Source organism: Carcharodon carcharias, chromosome 15 (genome assembly GCF_017639515.1).
Source record: "Carcharodon carcharias isolate sCarCar2 chromosome 15, sCarCar2.pri, whole genome shotgun sequence".
NCBI lineage: Eukaryota > Metazoa > Chordata > Chondrichthyes > Lamniformes > Lamnidae > Carcharodon > Carcharodon carcharias.
Window position 1 is genome coordinate 88,561,834 of NC_054481.1, and position 26,947 is coordinate 88,588,780.

At 43.1% G+C, this 26,947-nt stretch overlaps 1 protein-coding gene across 4 annotated transcripts in view; it reads right to left on the reverse strand.

The window, feature by feature from the left end:
• The window catches only part of hspg2 (heparan sulfate proteoglycan 2), a 519,883-nt gene that overhangs the window by 297,927 nt on the left and 195,009 nt on the right, over positions 1-26,947 (reverse strand). For 3 of the 4 annotated variants that reach the window (XM_041206462.1, XM_041206461.1, XM_041206460.1), the window contains 4 exons: positions 24,626-24,684; positions 18,616-18,776; positions 8,308-8,436; positions 3,194-3,460 (listed from right to left, as the gene is read on the reverse strand). In XM_041206462.1, the coding sequence (XP_041062396.1) occupies positions 3,194-3,460; positions 8,308-8,436; positions 18,616-18,776; positions 24,626-24,684 (616 nt within the window). The remainder of the gene's footprint in view (positions 1-3,193; positions 3,461-8,307; positions 8,437-18,615; positions 18,777-24,625; positions 24,685-26,947) is intronic. The other variant, XM_041206463.1, reaches the window with a different exon arrangement.

Here is a 26,947-nt window from a genome sequence, read left to right on the forward strand (position 1 = left end):
TTCACATTGCCTGAGCTGTGCTTTTCAAAAATTGCCCGATACAATACAATTAGATCTACTGCTGCATGTCCCCTGGCTTTGCGTATGGAGACTGAGTGTCCAGACTGAAGCTGTATATATAAGTTTAAGGACCTGCCACTTCTGGGACTTAGGAAGAAAAGATGCACGTAATGGAAGTGCAACTGTTTGTCATAGAATGATGACATCAAAATAAGGAGTGTGAGATTGACATACCAAATTTAATAATATATTGTACAGATTTATGGAAGTAAATGTGGAGAATAGTTTTCACCCCTCAACTAATCGGTGGCTAAATGGAGTTTTCTGTTGTAGTGAGATACTGAGTAGTGTTGAGGGTGATATATTAGCATGGGTAGAGTATTGACTAACTAACAGGAAAGGGGTAAATGGATCATTTTCAGGTTCATAAACTGTAGCAAGTGGAGTGCCACAGGGAGCAGTGCTGGAATCTAGACCATTTACAATGTATATTTCTGACTGGGATGAAGGGATCAACTGCACTGCAGTCAAATTTATTGACAATACAAAAATAGGCATAATTTCTGAGGGGGATACAATGATTCTGCAAAGGGATATAGATAGGTTAAGAAAGTGGGCAAAAGATTGGCAGATGGAGTATAATCTGGGAAAATGTAAGGCTGTCTACTTTGGCAGGAAGAACAGAAAAGCAAAATATTATTTAAAAGGAGAAAGACCTCAAGAATGCTGAGATACAAAGGCATCTGGGTGTCTTTGTACATGAATCACAAAAAGTTAGCATGCAGGTACAAGTAGTTAGCAACCCAAATGGAATGTTGACCTTTATTGCAAGGGGGGTGGAGCATAAAAGTAGGGAAGTCTTGCTACAAAGGTACAGGGCAATGAGAAGGCTGCATCTGAAGTATTGTGTAGTTTTAGTCTCCTTACTCAATGAGGGATATACTTGCATTGCAGTCAATTAAGGGAAGGTTCACTAGGTTGGTTCTTGGGATGAAGGAGCTGTCATATGAGGAAAGATTGAGCAAGTTGGGCCTATACTCATTGCTATTTAGAAGAGTGAGAGGTGATCTGATTCAAACATATAAGATTCTGAGAGAGCTTGACAGAGTAGATGCTGAGATGCTCTTGTGGGGGAATCTCAAGCTGGGGGGACAGATCAAAAATAAGGGGTCTCCCATTAAAGGAGGAGATGTGGAAGAATTTCTTCCCTCAGAGGGTCGTTAGATTTTGAAATTCACTTCTATAGAGGGCATTGGAGGCTGGGTCATTGAGTAAATTCCAAGGCTGAGTTAGATAGATTTTTGAATGACCATGGAGTCCTAGGGTTATTTGGGGGGGGGGGGGGGGGGGGGGGGGGGGGGGGGGGGCAAGCAGGAAAGTCGAGTTAAGGCCACAATCAGGTCAGCCATGATGCTATTGAATAATGGAGCAGGCCGAATGGGTTGAATGATCTACTCCTGCGCCTCTTTCTTATAATCTCATGAAGATCCTAGCATCAATCCCTAAATCAGAGTTTGTGGGTCTCAGTTAGGGTTATCAGTGGGGTCACAAATTGACTCGATATCCCTGGGTTAAGGAGGAGGACAAATTAAATGGGTGTTAGTTTTGTCCAAGTCTGATCCAGTGAGGCCGGTTGAAAAATTCCACGTATGTTTGGACAGTTTGAGGGGAGCGGATAAAATGTGGCTGTGAACACCACCTCATGACTGACCAGACCCAGGATACTTGCCATGCAGCTTTGGAAGGGAAGTGTCTATTTGAATGAGGTACATGAGGTTTCTGGGCAGCCACAGTGGTGTGCCAGCCCCCACCCAAGCCTGAATTAGTGGTATCCATCGGATGAGGCAATAAACTGAGACTCCATCTGACTCTTTAGGGAGACATAACAGATCTCACTGCACATTTCAAAGATAAGCAGAGGCATTTTCCTGATGCCCTGGTCAATATTTATCCCTCGACCAAAACCACCAAGAGCAGGGTAACTGGCTCATGGTGCGTGTTAGATCGGAATGTGAAAGGTATCAGTTACCCTACTGGCTATCTAACAGCAGTGACAACTCTTCACAAGTCATTCACATGCCCTCTGAATGGAAGTGGTGCCATATAAATGCAAAGTTTTTCAGAATTGTGGAGAAACAGAGCACTTGGCTGTGCCTCAAAAATTTTATTTTGAAGTATAAATTCTTCAAACTCTGTTTTCAAAAGTACTCAGTGGGAGGGCTGCTTCTTTCCTCCCAATCTTCAAGCACCAAGTCCTTCACCCTTCAGCTTAGCCAACATCTTACCTCAGGATCTCAAGGTCCCAGGTGCTGGTTCAAAGCCGCCAAAAAGTTGGATGCTGGAGTGATCTCCAGTTACCTTTATGTTAAGCTCAGCCTCTGATAGTCTTTCATGGTTAATAAGAAATAACTATATTTCAGAACTACAACTGAGGGGGCATCACAAGAATCTGGGCAGAGCAGGGTGTTGGGGGGGTGGGGGGGTGGTGGTGGTTCAGGAGATGTATAAGTATGATAGAGAAGTTCAAGTGGTTCATCAGCATCTCGTTAAACAACAACTTATATTAATGTGGCATCTTTAACGGAGTAAAATGTTCCAAGATGCTACACAGGAATGATATCAAACAGAATTAACAGTGAGCCAAATCAGGAACCAACTGTTGGCCAAAAAATGGATCAAGTGAGTAAGTCTTAAAGAGTGAATTAAATGGGAGAGCAGGGGAGAGGGGGCAATAGTGGAGTGATTAAAATCATGGTGGCACAAAACAGCAATTTATCACAAAGTGCAGTCCCACTGGCACCACAGGACTGATAATCCTGGTCAGTAATATCATTCGGACATTCAATCCACAATATTGCCTGACTCTGGCTCTTCCCCAATGTGTGTGCGTGGAAACCTCTAAGAATGGTTCATTGTCTCTATGACCGTTATATTCACACACTTTCCAGCAGAGGTCAGAGGTAACCAATTAGAAGTGGAGGTCATAGCCAATTTTCTGCATTTTAGGCTGGAAACACCTTAGCAATTCTCCACTGCTGCTTATTTTCCAGAACATCCTAACAGTTAATAACAGCAATGTTCAGTTCCCTTCTTATGTGAAAACCAGCGGCAAAAAATAATTCAACAACAACAAATGTTCTTCACGCTCTCCTAAACAAATTAGCGCTCAGGAAATTCTACTTCAGGTACTTACCACAGTCCAGCTCATCGCTTCCGTCAGTGCAATCCCTTTCTCCGTCACACAGGTAGTCTCTGGGGATACACTGCCCATTCTGGCACACTGCCTTGTCTATTGGGCAGGGTCTCAGCACGTCAATAGTGGGGGGAGTCGGTGCTGCAGTAACCAGCGGCCTTGGCGGTCGTCGCTCTGGTTTGGCTGTAATAAATGCAGGTGTTGTAGGGGCTGCTGGCGTTCTTGGCTGAATGGGTGGAACAGTGGAAACTGGTCCAATTACATCTGCTGTAGGTTTTGAAAATGTAATATGCAGATGTGAGAACCAAGTCGTCTTAGTGCAGAGAGTCCATCCCGGCTAAAGCTTTCTTTTTCCTCGGAAAAGTCATTTCTAATTTTACTCTCTGAGAATTCAACTTTAATATTTACACCTTGCAATGATTGATATAATTTCACGTGTACAAGTTAATCTCAGAGAGTGGCACAAAATGGGTGTTATCATCCCACACCTTTTACTCCCACACATTTTCTTTTGCATTGACATTTGTTGGGCGGGCTGTAAAACAGGCAGCAGGGTCACTATCCCCCAATCAGCTAGCAAGCAGGATGAATATACACCCTGTTAACTCTATTATCCACCCACTGTCTACTGGTAATTGTGGAAGGGCCGCAAAGGGCAGGAAGCATGAGGCCAGAAAACTGCCATAGTTTTCCCTTCATTGTAAAGGAATCATTGAGAGGGATGGGACGGGGAGGCCAGGTGGTGAGTGTTCAAGTTGTAAATGTGTACTAAGTGGTGAAAAAATGAACTTTGAAAATAAATCACAGAAAATCGAAGCCACAGGCCCCAAAAGGACACACAAAACCCGTTCCCTTGGTAACAGGTTGCTTAGAGGTTTTAGGGGCCAACAGAAGCAGATGTAGGAAGGTTGATGTTGGAATACTGATGGAACTTTCCTTGCAGATGGGCACAGATTGGTTGCAGAACTTGTCGCTACTGGAACACTGTCATGGACTGTTCATATTTAGATATTGTAGTGAACCAGCCTGAGACATAGGGAAGAGAGGCCAACGAGGTTTAAAAGATACTGGAACATTCTGTTGCCAATTTTCTTCCCTGGGGTTTAAAGCATGTTTCAATTTTAAATGTACTTGAAGCACTGAGAAATTCTTAAAGATTAGACAGCACACAGTTTGAATCGCAAAACATTGGCATGCAGTAATTAGGAAGACAAATGGCATGTCGGTCTTTATTACAAGGGGGCTGGAGAATAAAAGTAGAGAAGTCTTGCAACAGCCATACAAGGTATTGCTAAGACCACACCTGGAGTACAGTGTACAGTTTTGGTCTCCTTACTTATGGAGAGATATTCTTGCATTGGAAACAGTTCAGAGGAGCTTCACCAGGCAGGTCCCTGGGATGAATGGGTTATCTTATGAGGAAAAGTTGAATAGGTTGGGCCTGTACTCAATGGAGTTCAGAAGGACGAGAGGTGATCTTACTGAAACACAAAAAACCCTGAGGGGGCTTGACAGGGTAAATGCGGAAAGGATATTTACCCTCCTGAGGGAATCTAGAACTAGGAGGCACAGCTTAAAAATAAGGGACCTTCCATTTAGCACAGAGATGAGGAGAAATTTCTTTCTCAGACGGTTCTTAGTCTGTGGAATTCTCTTCCCCAGACAGCAGTGGAGGCTAGGTCATTGAGTACATTCAAGGCTGAGTTAGACTAATTTTTCATTGACAAGGAAGTCAAAGATTATGGGGGACAGACAGGAAAATGGAGTTAAGACCACAGTCAGGTCTGCCATGATCTTACTGAATGGTGCAGCAGGCTCAAGGGGCTGAATGGCCTACTCCCACTCCTATTTCTTATGAGCATTCAGCACAACCAGTCCATACTAATGATCATGCTCTATTCGAGCCTCGTGCCATGTTTCCTCACCTACATCTACCACTATAACCCTCTATTCTCTTTGTCTCATGTGCTTGTCCAGCCTCCCTTTAAATATTTCTGTTCTATTGTTTCAATCGCTCCCTGGGGTAGTGAGTTCCACATTCTTGCCATCGTTTGGGTAAAAGAGTTTCTTCTGAATTGCCTACTGGGTGTCTAGGTGACTATCTTATATTGATGGCCTCTAGTCATGTTCATCCCTACAAGAGGAAACATCCTCTCTATATTGAGACTATCAAAGACCTATGGTTTACGTGTAATTATATATTTATTAATCCAAAGATGTGGGTATTATTGACAAAGTCGGCATTTCTTGCCCATTACTAGTTCCCTTCACATGGTCAGCATTCTTATTGAAGCGCTACAGTCTGGGTACGCTGAGGCGCTGCAGCCTGGGTACTGAAGCTGCTCCCCCATGCTAGTAATGTTAGTTGGGGAGCATTGCATTTTGATACGGACTCCCACAAAGACACTGCTTCATAATACTGGAAAACATAGGCCACTTTGAAATTGGTATTTATTTCTCGTAAACAGGAAAGAAATTTCAGAAAACATCAAGATAATTTGTTTAAAATAAAAACTATTCCTTGAAGCAATTCTATCTGCTTGCTGTGGTCAATGCCAAGAGCAAGTAAATATTATCCTTCCCGTTCATTCACTAGGAGAGCTATAATGAGATAAAATCCATCCAAATGATACAGGAGGGAGACAAGTGAAGGTCACCAGGTAATTGCTGGTCCAAGTTTTAAATAACAAGGGATCTTTCTACTTGGTCTGAGAACAATCGTCCCACCAACTTCTTCCGGAAGTTAAGAGAAACTCTACAATCCTCGCCAATGTATATGTTGGAAGACAAGGCCTCAAAAGGCCTAACAAGCCCTTCCAACCAAATACCCCACTGGCTTCCTCTGTAGTTTACTCATCTGAAACCAGCAAGGGGGAATCCATGATATTGGAGACAGATTCAGAAAGTAGCAGCTGGCACCAATGAGAAGCTATCCAGATCTTAACCAATCATGAGAAGCCATGGGATGATGTCCAAGGTGACGCTGCACAGTTGGTACAAGAATACTTTAAACATTTAAACTCAAAACCAAACAAACAATATCCCAGTGGGCACTGTGGACCGTAACAACAACATCTAATTACATAGCACCTTTAACAGAATAAAAATGTCCCAAGATACTTCAGAGGCTAGATAAAATAAAATATGACACCAAGCAATGTAAGAAGGTGAAGTCAGGTGACCAAATGCTTGGTCAAAGGGGTAGGTCTTAAGCGGTGTCTTAAAGGAAGAATGTGAGGTAGTGAGATGGAGAGGCTTGGGAGGGACTTCCAGAGCTTAGGGCCTAGACAACGGAAGGCACAGCCACCAGTGGCAGAGTAATTAAAATCAGGAATGTTCAAAAGGCTAGAATTAAAGGAGTGTGGATATCTCAGAGGGATGTGGAGCTGGAGGAGGTTACAGAAATAGGCAGGGGGTGAAGCAATGACAAGAATTTTAAAAATGAGGCATTGCTTAATCAGGAACCAATGCAGGTCAGTGAGCACAGGGGTCATGGATCTGGTGCGAGTTAGGACAAGGACAGCAGAGTTCTGGATGACCCCAAGTTTATGGACGGTAGAATGTAGCAGCCCAGCCAGGAGTATGTTGGAAGAGTTAGAAATAGCAAAGATAGGGATGAGCATTTCAGCAGCAGATGAGCTGAGATGGGGCAGAGATGGGCGATGTAACAGAGGTGGAAATAGGTGGTTTTCGTGATGGTGCAGATATGTGGTTGAAAACTCTGTAAAGTAGGAATAAGTTTGGGAGACATGAGAGATGACCCAGTCTCTGCGTTGCTGGTCCAGTACATTACTGCAGAGTTTTCAACCTCTGCTTCTGAGACAACCCCCCCCCCCGTATTGTAAAAAAAACTTCAAGGACCTCTTGTAAAACAAGTACTTTTTCTAAGAAAAAATTGTTGTACAATTAAACATGTATTTACTAATTTTGTTTTACTTAATGTGAAACTCGTTACTAAGCAATAATTCTGACAAGATGTGAAGGTATTGGATGAAAAGTTTATCCCCTGGTATTGATTGTGGCATTTACGATGATTTTTCCTGTTCTTTGTAATTTATTTTGTTGCCACTGATTTTTTTCTTGCTGATATTGGTATCATTGAAGTCTGTGCACTGAGATTAATAAACTGTGGCTCAGGTTAGTGGTGTTCTGCTAAAGCTGGTTGAGTGTTACTTATGTTGGCACTGAGTCTGCTCATTATTATGAGGTTGAGGCTGGACCAAGGTTGTTCAAGCTCTGCTTAAGTGAGAAGATCATCACTGAGGCCGATGAACTGCCAGAGGCTGGTAAAGTCATAGTGAAATTAGCAGATGGTCATAGAGGTTGGTAAACTGTCAGTAAGGCTGAAATTATGTCACTGGAGCTCAGGGTATTGATGAAACCAATGGTCTTGATGCCATTAGAGCTCTCACTTCTCCTCTCATCCGTTACTGGAGAGCTGAGCAGGGCGTGTCTGCTGAGACAGGACAGCGTCTCCATAACAACAAGGCTGACTGATGACCATGAGGCTCTGGGGCCCAGTGGTGCTTTCCATGGCAGACCTGGACCTTATTTAGCAATGTTCCTACAGCGTCTATAGGAATACATTATTTGTGGCAGAGTCCTTGAAACCTTCTCGTAAAGGCCCAGTTAAAAGCCCCTGCAGTAATGTACTGATATACTCTTATTTCCAAAGAAAGGCAACACATTAAAAAAATTCAGATGTGATAAAAATTGCTCTACTTGGTTGCACACTGTAACTTGTTGGGCATAATTAGTAACATATGGCTTACATACCATTTTACCCACATTTTATTCAGTTCCTCCTCCCATCTTGGCAAAGCCTGGATGGACCAGAGGGTGGTTTCCTCATGTGACTGAAAGTCATTGTTCAGCATTCTCTGCACCGTTCACTCCATTTCCAATGTGAGTGGAATCCTGAGTCCATGATAAAGACCTTTGGGCAGGCCTGATTAGTGCGTCAAAATTATCATAAGGAAGACATGCAACAAGATACAGATCTGGTGGTTGCTCTGGTGGGCAAAGATTGGCACCACTACAGCAATCCTCAGAGGAAGGAGGAGGGGCGCATTGAATTCCAAACTCCTTTACATCAAGATATATAGAACTCTTACCACAGTTGTCTTCATCAGACATGTCGCTGCAATCAGCCCTGAAGTCGCAGCGATAATCAAGAGGGACACACTCGCCAGAACCACAGGAAAATTCATCAGGACGACACTCACGAGGGATAAGTATCACATCTAAATACAAGGGCAGAATGAAGCTCATTAAAACAAAACAACCTGCAGCATTTGTTAATGCACACCAGTTAATAAATATCTGCTTTGTGTGTCAGCTGGGTCAGCATCTAGCAATTTTACTTCCCCCTCCCGGCCCCTGCTCTCTGGCTGTATCGTCCATCCATGTTTCACAGCAGCATATAAAAAGCATGCACTTGTGGGCTGCACTTTGAGGAGAACTTGGAGGTGAGTGCACAGTAATGTTACGCAGCACATGCATCAGGGACACCTTGTATCACAGTATCTTTACAGTGCAGAAGGAGATCATTCAGCCCATCGAGTCTGCACTAGCTCTCCGAAAGAGCATTCCACCTAGTCCCACTCCCCTGCCTTAGCCCTAACCTTGCACATTCTCTCTTTTCAGGTAGCAATCCAATTCCCTTTTGAATACTGCGATTGAACCTGTCTCACCACCCTTTCAGGAAGTTTGTTCCAGACTCCAACCACCCTCTGGGTGAAAAAAACTTTTCCTCACATCATTTTTACTCCTTTTGCTAGTTATTTTGAATCTTTGCCCTCTTGTTCTTGATGTTTCCTAGAGTGGGAACAGTTTCTCACTATTTACCCTGTCCATACCCCTCAGGATCTTGAATAACTCTATCAAGTCTCCTCTCAGCCATCTTTTCTTCAAGGAAAACAGTCCCAACCTCTCCACTCTATCCTCATAGCTACAGTTCTTCGTCCTGGGAATCATTCCTGTGCATCTCCTCTGTACTCTCTCCAATGCCTTCACATCCTTCCTCAAGTATGGCATCCAGAACTGGACGCAGTGCCCCAGATGAAGCCTAACTAGTATCTTATACAAGTTCAACATGACCTCCTTACGCTTGCACTCAATGCCCCTATTAATAAAGCCTAAGATGCTATAAGCTTTTATTAATTGCTCTCTCAACACGCCCTGTCATCTTCAATGACATATGTAGGTATAAACCAAGGTCCCTCTGTTCCTGCACCTCCTTTAGAGGCTCTCCCTTTATTTTATATTATCTTACTATATCTTTCCTGCCAAAATGAATCACCTCACACTTCTCTGCATTAAACTTCATCTGCCACTTTTCTGCCCAATCCACCAACATGTCCATGTCCTATTGAAGGTCAAGGCTATCCCCATCACATTTCCAATCTTCGTATCATCTGCAAATTTTGAAATCATGCCCTGCACACCACAGTCTAGGTCATTAACATGTATCAGGAAGAGCAAGGGTCCCAACACTGACCGCTGAGGCACTCCACTACAAACCTTCCTCCATTCTGAAAAACAACCATTCATCACTACTCTGTTTCTTGTTGCTCACTGTCTAAGTGATTATTGATTTTATCCCTTGCTATAATTTCCAGAAGTTTCCCTACCAGTGAGGTCGAACTGACTGCTCTATAGTTGCCAGCTTTATCCTTACACCTCTTTTTTGAACAAGGGTGTAACATTTGGAATTCTCCAGTCCTCTGGCACTTCCCCTGTATCTAAGGAAGACTGAAAGATTACCACTAGTGCCTCTGTAATTTTCACTCAGTGCCCTTGGATGCATCTCATCTGGTCCTGGTACCTTATCTATTTTAAATAAAGATAGCCTTTCCAACAGCTCCTTCCTCACAATGGTAAGTTCTTCCAGTGTACCAGTTACCTCCTCTCTATCGGCCTGGATAGCAAGTTCTTTCTTTGTAATGACAGATGCGAAGTACTTGTTCAACACCCACGGTATTTCTCCAGCCTCCGCATGCAAGTCCCCCTTTTTGACCCTAATTGGCCCCAATTTCTTTTACCACCCTTTAATTATTTATATGCTTATAGAAGACCTTGTATGTTCGCTGCCAGCTTCTTTTTATGCTCTCTCTTTGCTTTTCTTATTAGTTTCTTCACTTCCCCTCTGGTCCTTGTATATTCAGCCTGATTCTCCATTGTATTTTCTACTTGACATCTGTTGTACATGCACTTCTTCCTTTCCATCTTCACCTCTGTCTCTCTCGTCATCCAGGGCATTCTGGATTTATTTGTCCTACCTTTCCCCTTCAAGGGAATATACCTTGACATTGCCTGCAATACTTTTTCTTTGAAGGCGGCCCATTGTTCAGCCACTGTCTTTTCTGCCAACATTTGATTCCAACTACTCGACTCAGTTGCATTCTCATCCCATTGGAGTTGGCTTTCCGCCAATTAATTATCCCTGCTCTGGATTGTTCCGTGTTTTGTTCTGTGATTAACCTAAATCTTTTGATACAATGGTCGCTGTCTCCTAGAGGCTCTCCCGCTGATATCTGATCCACTTGGGCCAACTCATTCCCCAGAACCGGGTCTAAAAGTGCATGTCCTCTTGTTGGACTGGAAATATACTGCTGCAGAAAATTATCTTGAACACATTCCAGGAACGCTCACCCCTCTTGTCCTTTTGTACTATTCCTATCCCAGTCTATATTTGGATAATTGAAGTCCCCCATTAGGATTAATCTATAACTCTTGCACCTGTCCGTAATTTCTTTGCAAATCTGTTTCTCCACATCCCTTCCACTAGTTGGTGTCTATATACTACACCAATCAATGTTATTGCACCGTTTTCATTCCTTACTTCTAGCCAGAGAGATTCCATCCTTGACCCTTTGGAACATCCTCTCTCTCCATCTTTAACCAATATTGCCACTCCATCCGCCCACCCCTTTCCTTCCTTTCCTGTCTCTCCTAAACACCTTGTACCCAGGAAGATTTAATGCCCAGTCCTATCATAATTCCATTTGTTAACCTGTGCCTGCAGTTCGCCAATCTTATTAATCACACTTCTTGCATTCACAAACATACACATTAGCCCTAATTTTGGCTTTTTTTTACTTTCCCACTTACTCTGACCCCATCTAATGACTTACTGTTGCCTACTCTAATTCTATCAAACTCCCCAAGTATTCTATCTACCTTGAGGCAACTCTCTAATATATCCTCCTTATCAGTTCACATTTCTCTACTTCCCACTGCCAGTTTTTCTCCTCTGCACTTTGAATTTTCCCTCAGGTTCCCATCCACCTGCCAATCTAGTTTAATCCTTCCCCAACAGCACTAGCAAACCTCCCCATGAGGATACGTCTTCCAGTCCTGTTAAGGTATAACCCGTCCTTCTTGTACAGGTCTCACCTGCCCCAGAACTGATCTCAATGCCTCAGAAATCTAGGTTTTTAATTCCAGATTTTTATTGAATTCAAATTTCACCATCTGCTGTGAATTGAACCCGGGTCCCCAGAACGTCACCCTGGGTCTCTGGAATACTAGTCCAGCAACAATACCATTATGCCACTGCCTCCCCATGATTAGAGAGCAAAACAGCCTCATGGGATTCCTGCACTATCTGCCTGGTTCTCTTAGATACTCTGGGGGTCACCGATTCCCTCTCTGCCAGTGTACTTCTTAGCTGCGGTGTGACCACCTCCCTAAACGTGCTGTCTATGTAATCCTCAGCCTTGCGGATAAAACACAATGGCTCCAACCACCACTCATGCTCTACAACTTAAGTTGTGCTCAAATGACCATTCCTCTGCAGCTGAGACAGTTCAGTTACACCCACATTGATATGATTGGAGTCGGGCCTCCAGCTTCTCTGCCCACTCAAGCAACGCAGAGACATCAAAGTGCCACCAAGTGCTCCAGAGCTTTTCACCTGCCCCGGCACAGACTGCAAACTAATGAATGTTTTAGTGGATTGCAGAACAATTGTACGACTGCACATGTTGTACAATCTCCTCACCAAAGCTGACCATGGAGCAGTCACTGGTGGAGGCATCACAGCCCCTTACAATGTCATCATCCTGGTTTGTACCAGTCTCCCCCATGGTTCAAGCTAACAGTGCAGCCTTGCAGCGCGGGTTAGGAGAATGCCTGTGCCTGAGCTGAGAGCACAGCGTGCAGTCCAATGGGCAAAGCTGCTGCCAATCGGTCAGGTGGAGAGGGATGGAGGTGGGTGGGGTTTCGGGCAGTTATGCAGCGCACTAATCTCTGGCCATCCAAATGGTGGCCAGCACTCTCCAGGATGCATTAAGGCATCTTCAGACTTAACTAAAACAGGTTCTTAATATACCCATGCTAACCCACACATCTCTTTCTTTCATCCTATAGGAAGAGTACATCACGATCATGGGGCCTGGTGAACTACCTGTATGCCTCGTGGCGTACAGAAAATGAGGACGACGGAGAAGAGAGTGACTGAGGCACTTGGCCGCACAGAGGGAGAAGCAGCACCCTCTGGAAGAAGGGGCGGCCAGGGCTCCCACACACACTGCCGAAGAGCCACAGCAAGCAGTTGTTGATCAGCGTCCAGGGTCTACTGACACCGCCTTTCATTCCTGCAGATGACTGAGAACCAGTTTGCCAAAGGCTGTACATTTCTAGGGAACCAGTCGGTAACATCTGCCAGCTACTGCAGGATTTGGCACCACGGGGAGGGCATCTACTGCCAGCAGCCACTAAAGTGACCACGGCATTCTATTTCTATGCCAGTGGCTCCTTTTAGGGCTCCACAGGTGACCTCTGTGCGATATCACAAACCTCCAGCCACAAATGCATCCATGAGGTCACAGGTGCCATCTTCACACAACTTTGTGCGTTTCATCCGGTACCAAGAGAGCCAGGACGCAAGAGCAATTGGATTTTCCCAGATCTCGGGTTTCCCACAGGTGCAGGGTGCGGTCGACTGCACTCACATGGCACTCAAGTCTCCATCATAACACGCCAGCTATGTCAACCACAAGGGCTTCCATTTGCTGAATGTGCAGCTGGTGTGCGACCACCACAAACACATCCTGCAGGTCTGCGCACGCTTTCCAGGGAGTGTCCATGACTCCCACAGTCTCAGTCGGTCACAGATCCCTGATGTTTTCCAGGGTTCACAGAAGCTGCAGGGTTGGCTCCTCGAGGACAAGGGCTACCTGCAGAGGACGTGGCTGATGACCTCCGTGCAGCAGCCTCAGACTGCAGCAGAGCAACAGTATAACAGGGCTCATACTGCAACTCACAACTTGGTGGAGCAAATCATCAGGATGCTGAAAATGGTGTTCCGGTGCCTGGGCTGGTCTGGTGGAGCGCTGCAATATAGTCCACAGAGGGTGTCACGCATCGTCGTCATCTGCTGTGCCCTTTACAACCTGGCACTGCAACAGGGAGAGGAGCTGGCTGAGGCGATGATGCAGGAGCTGGAGGTCTACTCTGATGAGGAGGACATCAACGGTGCTGAGGATAAGGAGGCCCTCGAAAGTGATGATGAGAGCGATGAGGCCCTCACACTGGCCAGACGAGACAGGCACACTCAGGAGGCCCTCATAGCTGCTAGATTTGTGGAGGATGACGACAACATGCAAAGAGTAGACCCCAGAGACCTTCACATTGCATCTGTGAACATTTGACTCCAGTCTAGCTTATGGCAGCATACATACTCCATGTGATAATGCTCCTGTCTTAGGGTCACAGTGGAGGGGATACAGTGGAAGCCCTAATAGTTGCTTTCGATTGCAGGAGAATGATGATGACATGCAGTGAGGACACTCCACAGATCTTCACATAGCTTCCAAGGATGTCTGACACCTGTCTGGCCGAGGGCAGCTCACTTGCTCCCTGTGAGCAGTGTCACAGAAACCCAGCTATGAAGCTTGAAAGACATCTGATCCTTTGTCCGCCTTCAGCACCTGACCCCTTCTGAAAACAGTTGTGTTTAACTCATGCCCCTTGCTTCTGATGCACGCAAACCTCCTGCTGCACGATCGTTTAAATGCTTGTAGCATCCAGTCAATGTTAAGCACATGGAAGTCAAGCATTAAGGGAATACACAAGGATGAACAGTTGACTTTTGTATGCAATAAGGCAATGTTCAATTTATAAATTTGGTTTACATTGCTGTCAAGAGGACACTGTGATGGTCAGGAACAGAGGGGAGGGAAAGACTGGGACTGTTGCTGAATGAGGAATTACAGTTGTGGTCACTGATATTGCCATTGGATGGGTCAAAGTCAGCTCAGCCAGTAAAGGAATGTGCTGGTTGACTCCTTCGATGCCTCCCTCCCCACCTCACCTTCAGCTTGTCACTGTTTGGCTGGTGCCAAAGGCTGTGCCCACATGATGTGGTGAGGTGATACATCATGCAGCAGACCACAGCAAATCATTACACATGCTATGGCGTATACTGCAGGGTTCCTCCACAGTGGTCCAGGCAGCACAAATGTTGTTTCAGCACTTCAATGGTCTGCCCAATTACATTTGAGTGGCAACATGACTTTCACTATATGAATGCTGCGCACGTGTGCGCGGGTCACACAACAGGCTCATGAATTAAGCGGTCGGTGGATGACTCTTGCTGCTCAGTGAATCACCATCTAGCTTGCCATAGTGCCTCAAATGTAGATACAGTGGCTTGCCGCAGAATGAAGGCATCATGACTGCTGTCAGAATAACGAACAATGACCTGTGTGAAATGTAGAGTTTAGTTGCACACGAGCGAGACAGTGGAGAGTGAAATTCTTTCTGGTTGCAGTATATGCCACCCGCAAAGCCACATGTGAGCAGTCAATGGCTCCCTGCACCATGGGAAGCCAGCAATCCTAACGAAGCTGCCTGCTTGCTCCACTGGTTCTCTCTGGCAAAGAGACAATGAAATGTATTCAATCCTCTTAGTACACAGAGCCTCTATGAATTTCAAAATGGGGGATGTTACAAACATTGCCTGCTCCAGGAATGAGCCAGGCACACACAAGTTCATTGTCACAGTCACCCTCATAGCCACTGCCAAAGTGGTCCTTGCACATGTAAACCTGAATCTGGTTGTCAACAGGTGACCAAAGCAAAACTGACTAAGATTTCCTGGAGGAGAATGTTTAATTTTATAACCAAGTCAGTTCCAGCCTTCACACTCAATTTATACATTTGTTTAGTGTTACTGCAAAGTGGTTCTGGCTTTACCAGATCTGCAAAGAATGAATACACCTCAGCATTATTAATTATGAAATACTTATGTTTCTTAAAACTTAAGAAATAGGAGTAGGAGTTGGCCAATTTGGCCCTTCAAGTCTGCTCTGCCATTTAGTAAGGTCATCGATGATCATCAACCTCAACTCTACCTTCTCGTATTATCCTCAAAACTGTTACTTCCCTAAATACACAAAAATTGATCAACTTCTGTCTTGAATATACTCAACGAATGAGTATCCACTGCCCTCTGGGATAAGGAAAGGTAGAATAGGGAGAAAGAAACTATTTTAAAGGCAGGAGGGTTGGTAATCAGACGACACAGATTTAAGATAATTAGATAAAGAACCAGAAGGCGAGATAAGGATAAGCTTTTTTCAATGCAGTGAATTATGATGTTGTGGATAATCCAGTGGAAGCAGTTTCAGTGGTAAATTTTAAAATGGAACTGAATAAATACATGTAAAAGGAAATATTTTTTGGGCTCTTGAGAAAGAGCAGGACAATGTGACTGGTCTCAATGCTGTTTGAAAGAGCCGGCACAGGAAGGATGGACTAAATGGCTTCCTTCTATGCTGTTGGATTCTACGGTATTCATTGGGCTCCAGGTAAAATTGGGCCTAGGGCCCTGATTTGTGGCCGCATTAGCTCATGCAGCAAAACGCATGTTTCAGTCAGGTCATAAGGTGTTAAATTAATGTATGTATCACAAGGGACAATGTAAAAGTCTGTGAAATTTTAAAATACTGCACAAACACAGAGTAAGCCACTGTGTCCAGATTGAGAAAGGCTTAATTTAGCCAGTAGGAAGTTCAGAGTAGGAAATTAAAAATCCGCTCCATTTGCTAATGTTATAGACTGCAGCTGCTCAGCAGGAAAACATTCAATCCCAGAACAGCAATTAACAGTAACAGAGCATTTTATACAAAAGATGTAACTGTCATGAGTACAGTCCCTCTATTTATTAACCAAGGGTTTGCAGTCAGCCAGACCATGGATGTGAGTTCTTACATTTCCATCTAAGCTGGCAAAGCGGAGCAATGAATAAAACAAAGAGTTGGAGCACAAGGTGGAGCTTAAAGTTGCACAGCTTGTTCCCACCCAGGGTGAGAAAATCAAACTAAACTAACCTAGCAGAAGAATAGTGGGTATAATGTGTTAATGTCTTATCAATGTCATTGTTAAGGTTTGTTAATGTCATGTCAAATACATTGCTAAAGTTAAGAGAAACAGGTGATGGCCATTAATGGTCTTTGAACACATATAAATAGGGGACACCTGGGACACTGGGTTGAGTGGGAGGAGAGTTCTGAAACTGAACTAGTCAATAAACTCTCTCAATAAAGAAAAGTTCTGTGCCTTGGTTTCAGCTTCACCAACTAGCTTGGATCCTGTCAACATTAGGTTTGTCAATTTGATAAGTAGCAAGGTATTCTCCAGCACCAGCTTTTCATGGCTACAATATTTCAATTTTTAGCTATCGTATCTCCTGCATTACAACTGTGACTACACTTCAAAAAGTCCTTTATTGGTTGTAAAATGCTTTGGAACGTCCTAAAATCTTCAGTGGGGATGTCTAAATGCAATTTTGTTCATTCTCCTTGCTGGCTTAGTTACTAAACCCTAAAACACAGAACACAGTTTCTCAGAAGTACTACAAAAACTGACCAGTGAGGCAAACATGGGAGTCACATTGTTGCAGTGATGTGCGATCTTCTGGCAAAGGCACCTAAGTGGAGCAGGAGGTGACTGCACATGTGTCTATGCTAGGGTTATTCGTAAACAATGTTGGCATTAAAAGAGACAAAAACATCGCTTCCCTAATGATGGACACCTCACATTTTGCTAAACGCAAATAAAAATGGTTATTCAAAATAAAATGGTGGAGAACCTCAGGAATGAGCGCCCAGGAAAAAACATTTCCCAACTGTCTGCAATATTTTGAAGCTGCACATTTATGCCAATGGGACACACAGCACTTTACATTGTGAACAATACACCAGCTTCAGTCCTACATCAACACAGAGGAATAAAGTCAAAATCTACGATACATTCTCAGCCCTGACTAGTGTGGACTATTTATAATGTTTTGGGGCTGTCTTTAATTTAGGGTAAAGTGAAGGGGGCAATGTGACCTGTGCTGAAGTCTGCCTGACAATAGGTCTGGGTGATATCGTTGTTCAAGAATATAGGAAGGCCTTGATTGTTTTGCTGGGAGGAACGTGCAAGGTATTCACACTTGCAGATAATGGCAGCTGTGAGGGTGACAAATAGACTATGGGTCTCCAAGTCTCAGGGAAGTACTTAAAATATCAGGGTGTCAAAGGATATATTTAGGACTGTCCATTTGGGTAGGATAGAGTTGGGGTCTAAGGAATAGCTAACAGCATTTCTACATGGATACAAGGTCCATGTGATTCACATTGTCACAGGGATGGGTACAGACAAAGCCAATGTAAAAATTGGTTTATAGGCTTTCCTAAAACATCATCGAGTATCACAGACAGATGGGTTAGTCTGCCAGGACCCGGGGGAGGGAGCAAGTGTGGTACATCACACAAGAATATGGGTGGAAACTCACACTCAGATGGAAAGACAAAATTTATGGGGGTTTAAAACAAAGCTGGAAGATTTTCCTAGTTTTAGATAGGGGAAGAAGTTTCCAGGAAAACTTACATCATGAATAACAGTTCTGGGTTAAAAGTTTGCAGGCTGGGAAAGGAAAAGAGCTCCCGAAAGTTTACTTCCATTAGGGATCATTTTGGACTGGTTCTGGGAGAATCGAATGTCTATTTAAAGGACAGTGTAATGTATATCTGATACAGCCATTTTAAAAAAAGACACGATTAAAACTTCTGTTCTGTAGTTTAAAGCATAAGTTGCCTACAAAAATAGTGTTTAGTTAATAGTGCTTACAGTAAATGTCTTAAAACGTGAAATCGTGTTTGTAATTTGTTCAGCTTTTTACTCAGAACTCGAATGTCTTTTTTTAAAAAGTTATCCATCTCTACTGGAATCATAACAATTGCTAGAGTCTGGAATCATTATATTCTGATCCAGGTCCATTCATCTGGGTGAGATCTGCACTGGTTCTCGTATCAGAGCTGACTTTTCCTCAAACTTAATTGAGCACCCAGATTTTCAGTTCAATGTTAGTGGATCTTTTGACTATCCACATGGACACACCAACTAATCTAGGAACAAACGACAAATACCTTCTCCTAGGTGTCGGAATTTGAAGCCTTCGACTGAGGTTTCATAAGGGCCAATGGATCCACTCCTCACAACCGAGTAAACCACATCCCGTATCTCTTCATCATTGCTGTTTCCATCAGATCCCACATCCAGCTCCACAATCACATTTTGGTCCTCTTGCCTGCAAAGTTAAACAGAAACGATTCTGAAATGATATGACACATCATTCAGCCTAGTCAGTCTAGACTGAACACTTTGGGTCCTAGCTACTAAATGGGATAGGACAATACAGAACTAGACAAACCAAAGATAAATCAACAAAAGAACAGTACTGAATTACACCAACCAAAATTAAAAGATTGTAAATGATCCCATCCTATTTTTCCAGAGCCTTATAAACTAAGTAACTCTTAACCAACTAGATGCAATATGCAACCATGTTGGTCATCCCAGAGCTTTCAATTCTATAGTCTGATTGATAATGCGTACTCACATTATCCAGCATGTTGATTTAATATTAATTTATTCATTACCACAAATGTAGGAACAGGAATAGGTCATTCAAATTCTCAAGCCTGTTCCTCTATTCGCTGAGGCCATGAATGATCTATATCTTAACTGCCTCTAACTGCCTTGACTTCATAGTCATCGATACCTTTGTCTCGCAAAAATCAGTTGATCTCAGGTTTAAAATTAAGCTAGCACTTACTGCTTTTTGTGGGCATGTGTTCCAAATTTGTGGTACAATGGCAAGGGAACACAGATTTCAAGTTTTGGGCAAGAGATGCAATGGGAATGCGAGGAAGAATTATTTTTTTTTTACATAGCAAGTAGTAATGATCTGGAACTTGCTGTTGACGAGGGTGGTGGAAATGGGGACAATGAACAGTTTCAAACTGAATGGGCACTTGAGGGAAATAAACCTGCAGGACTATGGGGATAGGGCAGGAGGGTAGGTGACTGGATTGCACTACAGAGAGCTGGCATGGACTCGATGGATCAAATGGACTTCTTTGAGCAACATAACTCCACGTGATGAACTGCTTTCCAGCCCCAACCCTGAATGACCTGGCTCTGATTTTACTATAACGTCTCCTTGCTGTAGTCTCCCTCCATTAGTGGAAGATGTTTCTCCCCATCTTTCCAATCAAATCCTTTCAAAGTCTTAAAGCCTCAATCAAATTACTAATTAACCTTCTGTATTCCAGGCAATACAAGTCTAGTGTATGTGATCTCTCTTTTAATCTAACATCCCCGGTAACATTATGTTGACTCTGTGCTGCACTGCTTCCAAGGTCAATATATCCTAAGATGTTGTGCCCAGATGTGTAAACACTGCTCCAGATGTGGTCTACTTGCCTGCTCCATTTTAGTGACCTGTACGCATCTCTTTGGCCCTTCACTGTTCCTAGCTTTTCATCATTTAAAAAATATTCCTGATTACTATCAAGTTGGAAAGTCTAAATGTGGTCATTGTATTGGGAAAAACTGAGGCCCCATTGTCCTCATGTGTCAAACAGCCTGCCAACACTCTCAGCCTAGCCTTATACTTGAAGAGCGACCATTCATGGAGCATTTGTATGTAACAGGCATCTAATGAACTCATTTCCAACAAAAATCAGGACCATCAAAAGAAAAGGGCTATGAAGTAAAAGGTCATCAATAGTGACCCATCACTTGTCAGGCTTTTAAAGAGGAGATTGTCAGGTTAATTTAACATTGGGTTAGCCTCAAAGCACAGTGCACTAGAAACCCAAACCCTGACCCTAACGCAAGAAGGGGGCATTGATTCAACATCCGACCTAATCAGTTTTAAAAAACCAATGCTGCTATGGGAAAGCACTAAGCAGAGGTCACTGGATGGACTAGAGAAGGTGAGATTGGTCTCCTAACAGCAGAAAAAATTAAGGGGAGTTTTAATAAAGATGCTGAAAGTTGAGAGGTTTTGATAGAGTAAACAAGGAGGAAATGTTTCCACTGTTTCACAGTAGGGTGAATAACCACAGGACACAAATTGAAAGCAATTAGCAAAAGAAACAGAGCAGCAGCTGAGGAGAATTTTCTTTGCTTTTACACAGCATGTTTTCATGATCTGGAATGTGCTGACTTGAAAGGATGGTGGAAGCAGATTCAATAGTAACTTTCCAAAGGTAACTGAGTAAATTTTTGAAAAGGAGAAATTTGCAGGGTTGTAGGAAAGGACAGTATCGGGACTAAAGGCATAGCTCTTTCAAAGAGATACGATGGATCAAACGGCCTCATGTTGTGCTGTGTGATTCTATGATTCCCCAAAGCTCACGAGGGAGAGATCCGACACAAGCTTTGGCAGTTTGGTTCCTGCTATTTGCTGTCTCAGCTTCAGGCAATGAACCAGTTACACTGCAAGCAAAATTAAGGGATTTGTTGCTATCACAAAAGGCATTAAAGCCATTACATATTAAACACAAGTCCTTCATAAAATAAAAGCGGACAGTGATTACAGCAAGGCAGCCTGAAATGTGGCAGCTATATCATTTATTTTTTAATTGGGAGTTGCAGCGAAGGGCATTGGTCGGACAACACAATAGAAATGGCAGGAGGTTTGGCCAAAAAAAAAAACAAAATAGTTTCCACAGTTTAATAAGGAGACAGGATATCAAAACAAAAGATTAAGAAAAGGGTTCAAACCCATTAACACAAACTCAGGAAACAGAAGGCATCTGTTGCAGTGATTTCAGATAAAAGGATGATTCTGTGAATAGCTCGATATAATCCAAGGTGAATCTGATCTGAAAAAATGGGGGCAGCACGGTGGACAGGTTTAAGAGGGTGACACTGACCTGGTTCAGCTTTCCCAAGTAATAAAATTGGTTTGTACTGTTGGCGATGGGGGTGTCACAGGGAGTTGGAAAGTCTTCACACCATGTTTAACTTGTTAAAATTAATGGGGTACCTTCAACTAAAGAGAATCTGAAGAATCTACATCAGCAGGCAGAGGTACAGCAGGTGAAGAGGAATCAGAGGAAGACTGACAGAAGAGGAAGCTCATGGGAGGAGAGGCATCAAGGTTGGTCTCGTCAATTCTATATTTATCAAATTGCTTTGTTCTTGGAGACAATCCCAGTACAATGTCAGAGAGACGAAGGAAGAACATAGGTTTTCAGATGGAATTCTAGATGGTTGGGGCATGGCAAGTGATTCGTTGATGAAAAGGACTCCATTTTCAAGTAATTGTGGAGGGTGAATAAGGGTTAACTTGAAATATTTTATCGTCCAAAGTGGCCAGTGAAAAGGTGCATATTGCTGGCGGGAGTGAACATCAGAGATGCAGTAATGGTCAGACATTCTGGAGATTGTTTTGGGAATGGACTTTACACATACTCCTGGGGAAAAGGGAACAAAATTTACAAAGACAAGTAATACCTCTCAAGTCTTGCTTGTCAAATAAGTTGTCATGTGCATTGGATCCAGAGTGGAGGTTAATTATAACTTTGCACAAGCACTTTAATCAAGACAACAAGCCAAATAAATTTGTTATGAGGTACTTGTACTCTGGACAATAAATGATTTGTAAATAGTGAATGGCAAAACACCTCTTTGCCAAACTCATTTCTTTGAGCTGGAACTTCTGCAGTTACATTCCTTAGGGTCAAAAGAGCCCTGTTCAGCCTCTGCAATAATCTGAAGATGTTAACTGTTGCCTGGGCAGTAGCTCCATTAGCTTGAGTTCCTCCTGTACATCTCCAAGTGGTCATCAGTCATTCATGAACCCCAGACAGAAGTTCAGCCAGTTATTCGACAAGGCAAGCGGGGTGGCCCGGGGAGGCTAATCCATTGGTCACACATTTGCCAAGGATAGACCTGAGCAGTGGCAGCCCTAGTTCCCTACACCAATCCGGAGGCACAGAAGCTAACGGCAGTGACCCTATGGCCCCCGTTAACATCAACTAACTTATCACAAAGCATAGGCAGAGTTAAGGTTCCCGCAGGTCACATGAGCTACACAATGAATAGACTCATGAGGTAGCAGGGAAATGGGGCTGAAATATTGACAGCTGAGCTGCGGTACATAGTTTTAAGAAGTTCTTGCATTTTGGAGAGGTAGAGGTTTTTCAAATTAGCATTCTCACTAATGATGAGGCAACATGATAATAAGACAGAGAAAAGCAATCTTGGAAAATGTAAACATTCGTTATGGAGTCAGGTAAAGATTAAAACTATTCCACCAAATGCAGTAAGGAGCCAATACATCTCACAAAGCTCACTAAGCCAGACAGAATAATACACTGATTGTAACTGGAGGAAAGTGTGGGAGTGGGTCATCTGTAGGAGTAGAAAGCGTCTTTTTTTTCTAAAGAACATTTTGGTGCTTTGGAGCGTAGGGAGCGATGACTGATGAAGTTGGAATGCCGTGGGCCAATGGGATAGTTATCTGTCTTCTTGTGCCAGGTGATCAAAGTGTCTGCTTGTTAAAATCATTCTTGGCTACAGCTGCAGACAGATGCCATTTTTCAGGCAATTTCGTTCTCATTGATCCCCAGAGAAATCATCAATTACTATTCACAGCTTTTAATCACTCACTTTATATCTCACTGTTATGTTATCAGCCTCAGTTGATTAAGACTGAGAAAAGAAATCATCTCTTTTTCCAGCAGTGGATATTTTGTAGCCTCATTAGGAGTATGGTCAACTGGTAAAATCATTGTGCCTTCTATCCTTCCCATGTACATACAGGCGCACAGACAAACAGAGCAGCTGGTGCATGCAATAGAGTCAGACCCATTTTACTCCATTATAATAGCCTTGGATCTACACATCTCATTATAACCAGTGTTATCATTATAGAAAGAGTACTTTATTGGTCACCTTTAAGCCTAGAAAACCAAATTTGATATTGACTCTTTATCAGAACTGTCACTGAGAGTTGTGTTCACGTCAGCTGTTGTAATGGCTTTCTTCCATCGGAGGAGTTTGCAGGTCTATGGGGAAAGAGCTGGGATGAGACTAATCAGAACCCCCCCTTCAAAGAGCTGGCAAATATATGATCGGCTGAATGGCTTCCCTCTGTGCTGTAAGATTCTAGGACTGAGGATTATGGAAATGTGCAAATAGAGTTGATCAAATGTTCTGTGGTCCAATGTGGTTCCTGCATTGGATAGAGGGTGTGGTCAGTGAAGGACAGCCAGTCAGGGTGAAGAATGAAGGTGTGGATATGGATAGACATTCTTCAGTTTTGTTCATCTATGATTGAGAATCAGATTCACACATACTTTTCCTTTAGGAAATTAAATAACTGAGATAGCAGCCAATTCAGGCGAGATATGAGATGGCTTACAGCTTTATCACTTCAGGCTTTAGGTAGCCAGTTAAAGCAAACATTATCTAAACCTTGTACTTGACTCCAGTGTCATCACCAATCCAGAATAAATTCTTCATGGTAGTTGGGTTCAGCTGCTACACTAAGCAAAAGGAACAAACAGAATAAAATTAATCTGGATGAGAAGGCCAAAAAAGTTCGAAGGTGCAAGTGGGCACTGTATGTTAAACATCTCCAGGGTGAAGTCCCTGCTCTTGCCCCCAGTGAAATAAATTTAATGTGAACACCTTGTCAACAACTTCCCAGTGCAAAGGTACTTCCACAAGCCTTTCCGTGATCAGTACTGATTATGCATCACCAAATGAGGACTTAACAATCCATGACAATGACATTGATTTAGAAGCCAAATCTTGAAGGGACAGAAAAACAGAGGTTTATGTTACATCAACATGTGTCAGTAGGAATAATTGTGAAATAAATAGCTGCCAGATGACAGAGTTACCTTTAAGAATGGAGGGGAAAAAAGAAGGTCCAAGAGTGTTCATGATTTCAGGGTTGTCTGAACTCACTTGAACTGAAAATCCCTTTCCCTCAACTGGTGGAGAAGCCTTCATAGCTATGATAGATGTTAAAACTAATTTGAGAATGATCATAATGTGCTTTGCTTTGTCTGAGACTGGGCCTACAGGAGATCATTTTGGCATAAACTGAGATTGAGATGAAGCTATACTTACTTGATCCATACCACAGTGACTGATTGGTCTCCTGGAATCCGATAAAATTCAGACTCAAGCTGTAAAGAAAGCACATTTATTAAATATTCTGAATTGAGGGGAGGCTTCAAAGCTTCTGAGATTGTGTTTACTTCAAAATATTGTATTTGAATAGATCATTCAGGAATCAACCAGACACAGTCCATCTTGAGTGATGGGACATATGATAGGGCGTCATTCAATCAGCATGTTGGCCACAATGCAACATTCTAAATTCTTTCAGTCAGGGCCCCAAGATTAGTCCAGTGAAAGCAAAGAGGGTCAGAGCAGTAAGGGTCTTTCACAGCAAACATGTCAATACAAGCTGCATCTTACTGGATTGAGGGTCCTGGCGCTGGCTGCCGAAGCCAATCTCAGCTCAATGTAATAAACAATTGACGTATCAGTCAATAAGCTACATCATAAAAGATCACATCAGTTGCAGTCAACCTCCAGAAAATGATGTAATGGACCACAGTTCTCAAGGGACCCTATAGGTGACCAAAGCTCAGACACTGGGCTTCATACAGAAAAACCTGGAGTTTGCAGACAGACCAGCATGATGACTCCTCCTCACTACCTACCAACTTGTTATGTGTCATTATTGACATATTTAGGTAGACCACTTATAGAGCATGTTATGAGGTTACGGCCAGATAGTAGGATGTTATAAAATGGTCCAGCGTCTGGGAAGGGACATGTGCTTGGTCTATCAGCAAGGGCTTTACACTGACCAGGAGATGGCCAACATATCCTGGGGAGGGGACTGAAAATAATTACTTCTGAGACCACATGTGGTAAAACAGAGGACCAATTTTGTGGGATTAATAAATAATTAAATGATGATAAATGTACTACGAGTTAGGAGATACAGGTTTGCGAGGACTGGGTTGAACCACAGTTGGCCTTGTGCTTGTGGGGAGAGGAGAGGTAAGTACGCTGGTCTTACGAATTGTGGAGTGGGAAAGTGGGCAAAATCAACCAGAGCTCCCAGCTCTCGATTGCTATTCACATTTTAAAATTTTTTAAAATTCATTTATGGGATTTGGGCATCGCTGGCTTGGCCAGCATTTATTGCCCATCTCTAACTGCCCTTGTTCAGAGGGCATTTAAGAGTCAACCACATTGATGTGGGTCTGGAGTCACATGTAGACCAGGTAAGGGCTGCAGATTTCCTTCCCTAAAGGACATTAGTGAGCCAGATGGGTTTTTATGACAATTGACAATGATTCTATGGTCATCATTAGACTTTTAATTCCAGATTTTTACTGAATTCAAATTTCACCACCTGCCATGGTGGGATTCGAATCCAGGTCCCCAGAGCATTACCCTGGGTCTCTGGAGCATTAGTCCAGTGACAATACCACTATTCCAATGCTTCCCCCGTGGACAAGCATCAGGATGACAACTGGGCTTTGAAGCTCCTCACAGTGGAATAGCTCTCACACTTTAAGCTCACACATTAGAATTGGCCATTTGGGTGAGGACAATTAGAACCTACAGAATGGTATATCAGCATGAGTTACTGCCTTTGAAAGAGGTTGGCGAGTCACGGAAGAGAAGTTTTGTAAGGTAGAAAATGTGCAATCAGATGCCAGAGCAAGAGATCACAATCTTTCACACAAATCAGGTCAGAGAAACATGAAATCATGACCAATTAAAGCCAAGAATCTTGACTATAATGTCACTCATGTTAACCCTCCCTCTGGTGAGCAAGTTGGATTATTTGGATGCTGTCGAGCTCACCCGATACTGCTGTTCACCTGCTACATTCCTCTCTCGTCCTGTAGCCTCTAACATGCGAACTGATCTTTAAATAGCAATAATCTGGGAAATAAAGGGTGTTTCTGGGGATAATTTTGACTTCAAAAATGTCCAAAAATCCCACAGAATTTTACACAGGTTCACTACAGCACAGTAAGTCCTCATCAACTGCTCAGCAGCTTCAAAGCTATCCTCTATACCCTCATATGCTCAAATTATATTACATCCAGCAGCAAAAATTCAGCAATTCACTGAATTGCATGGACTCTACAGCACAGAAACAGGTCATTCAGACAAACCCCTGTGTTGGTGCTAAAGTTCCACACAATGCTCCACTCACCCTACTTCATCTTACCAAAGCACCATAATCTCCTGCTCTTTTCTTCCCTTATGTATTTGTCCAGGTTCCATTAAATGATTCTACACTATTAATCTCCCTGGGTAAATATGTTACTGCTGAATTGCCCATTGGATTTACTACAACCTTATATTCAGGGCACCTAGTTCCCCCATAAGTGGAAACATCTTCTCTATGCCTGT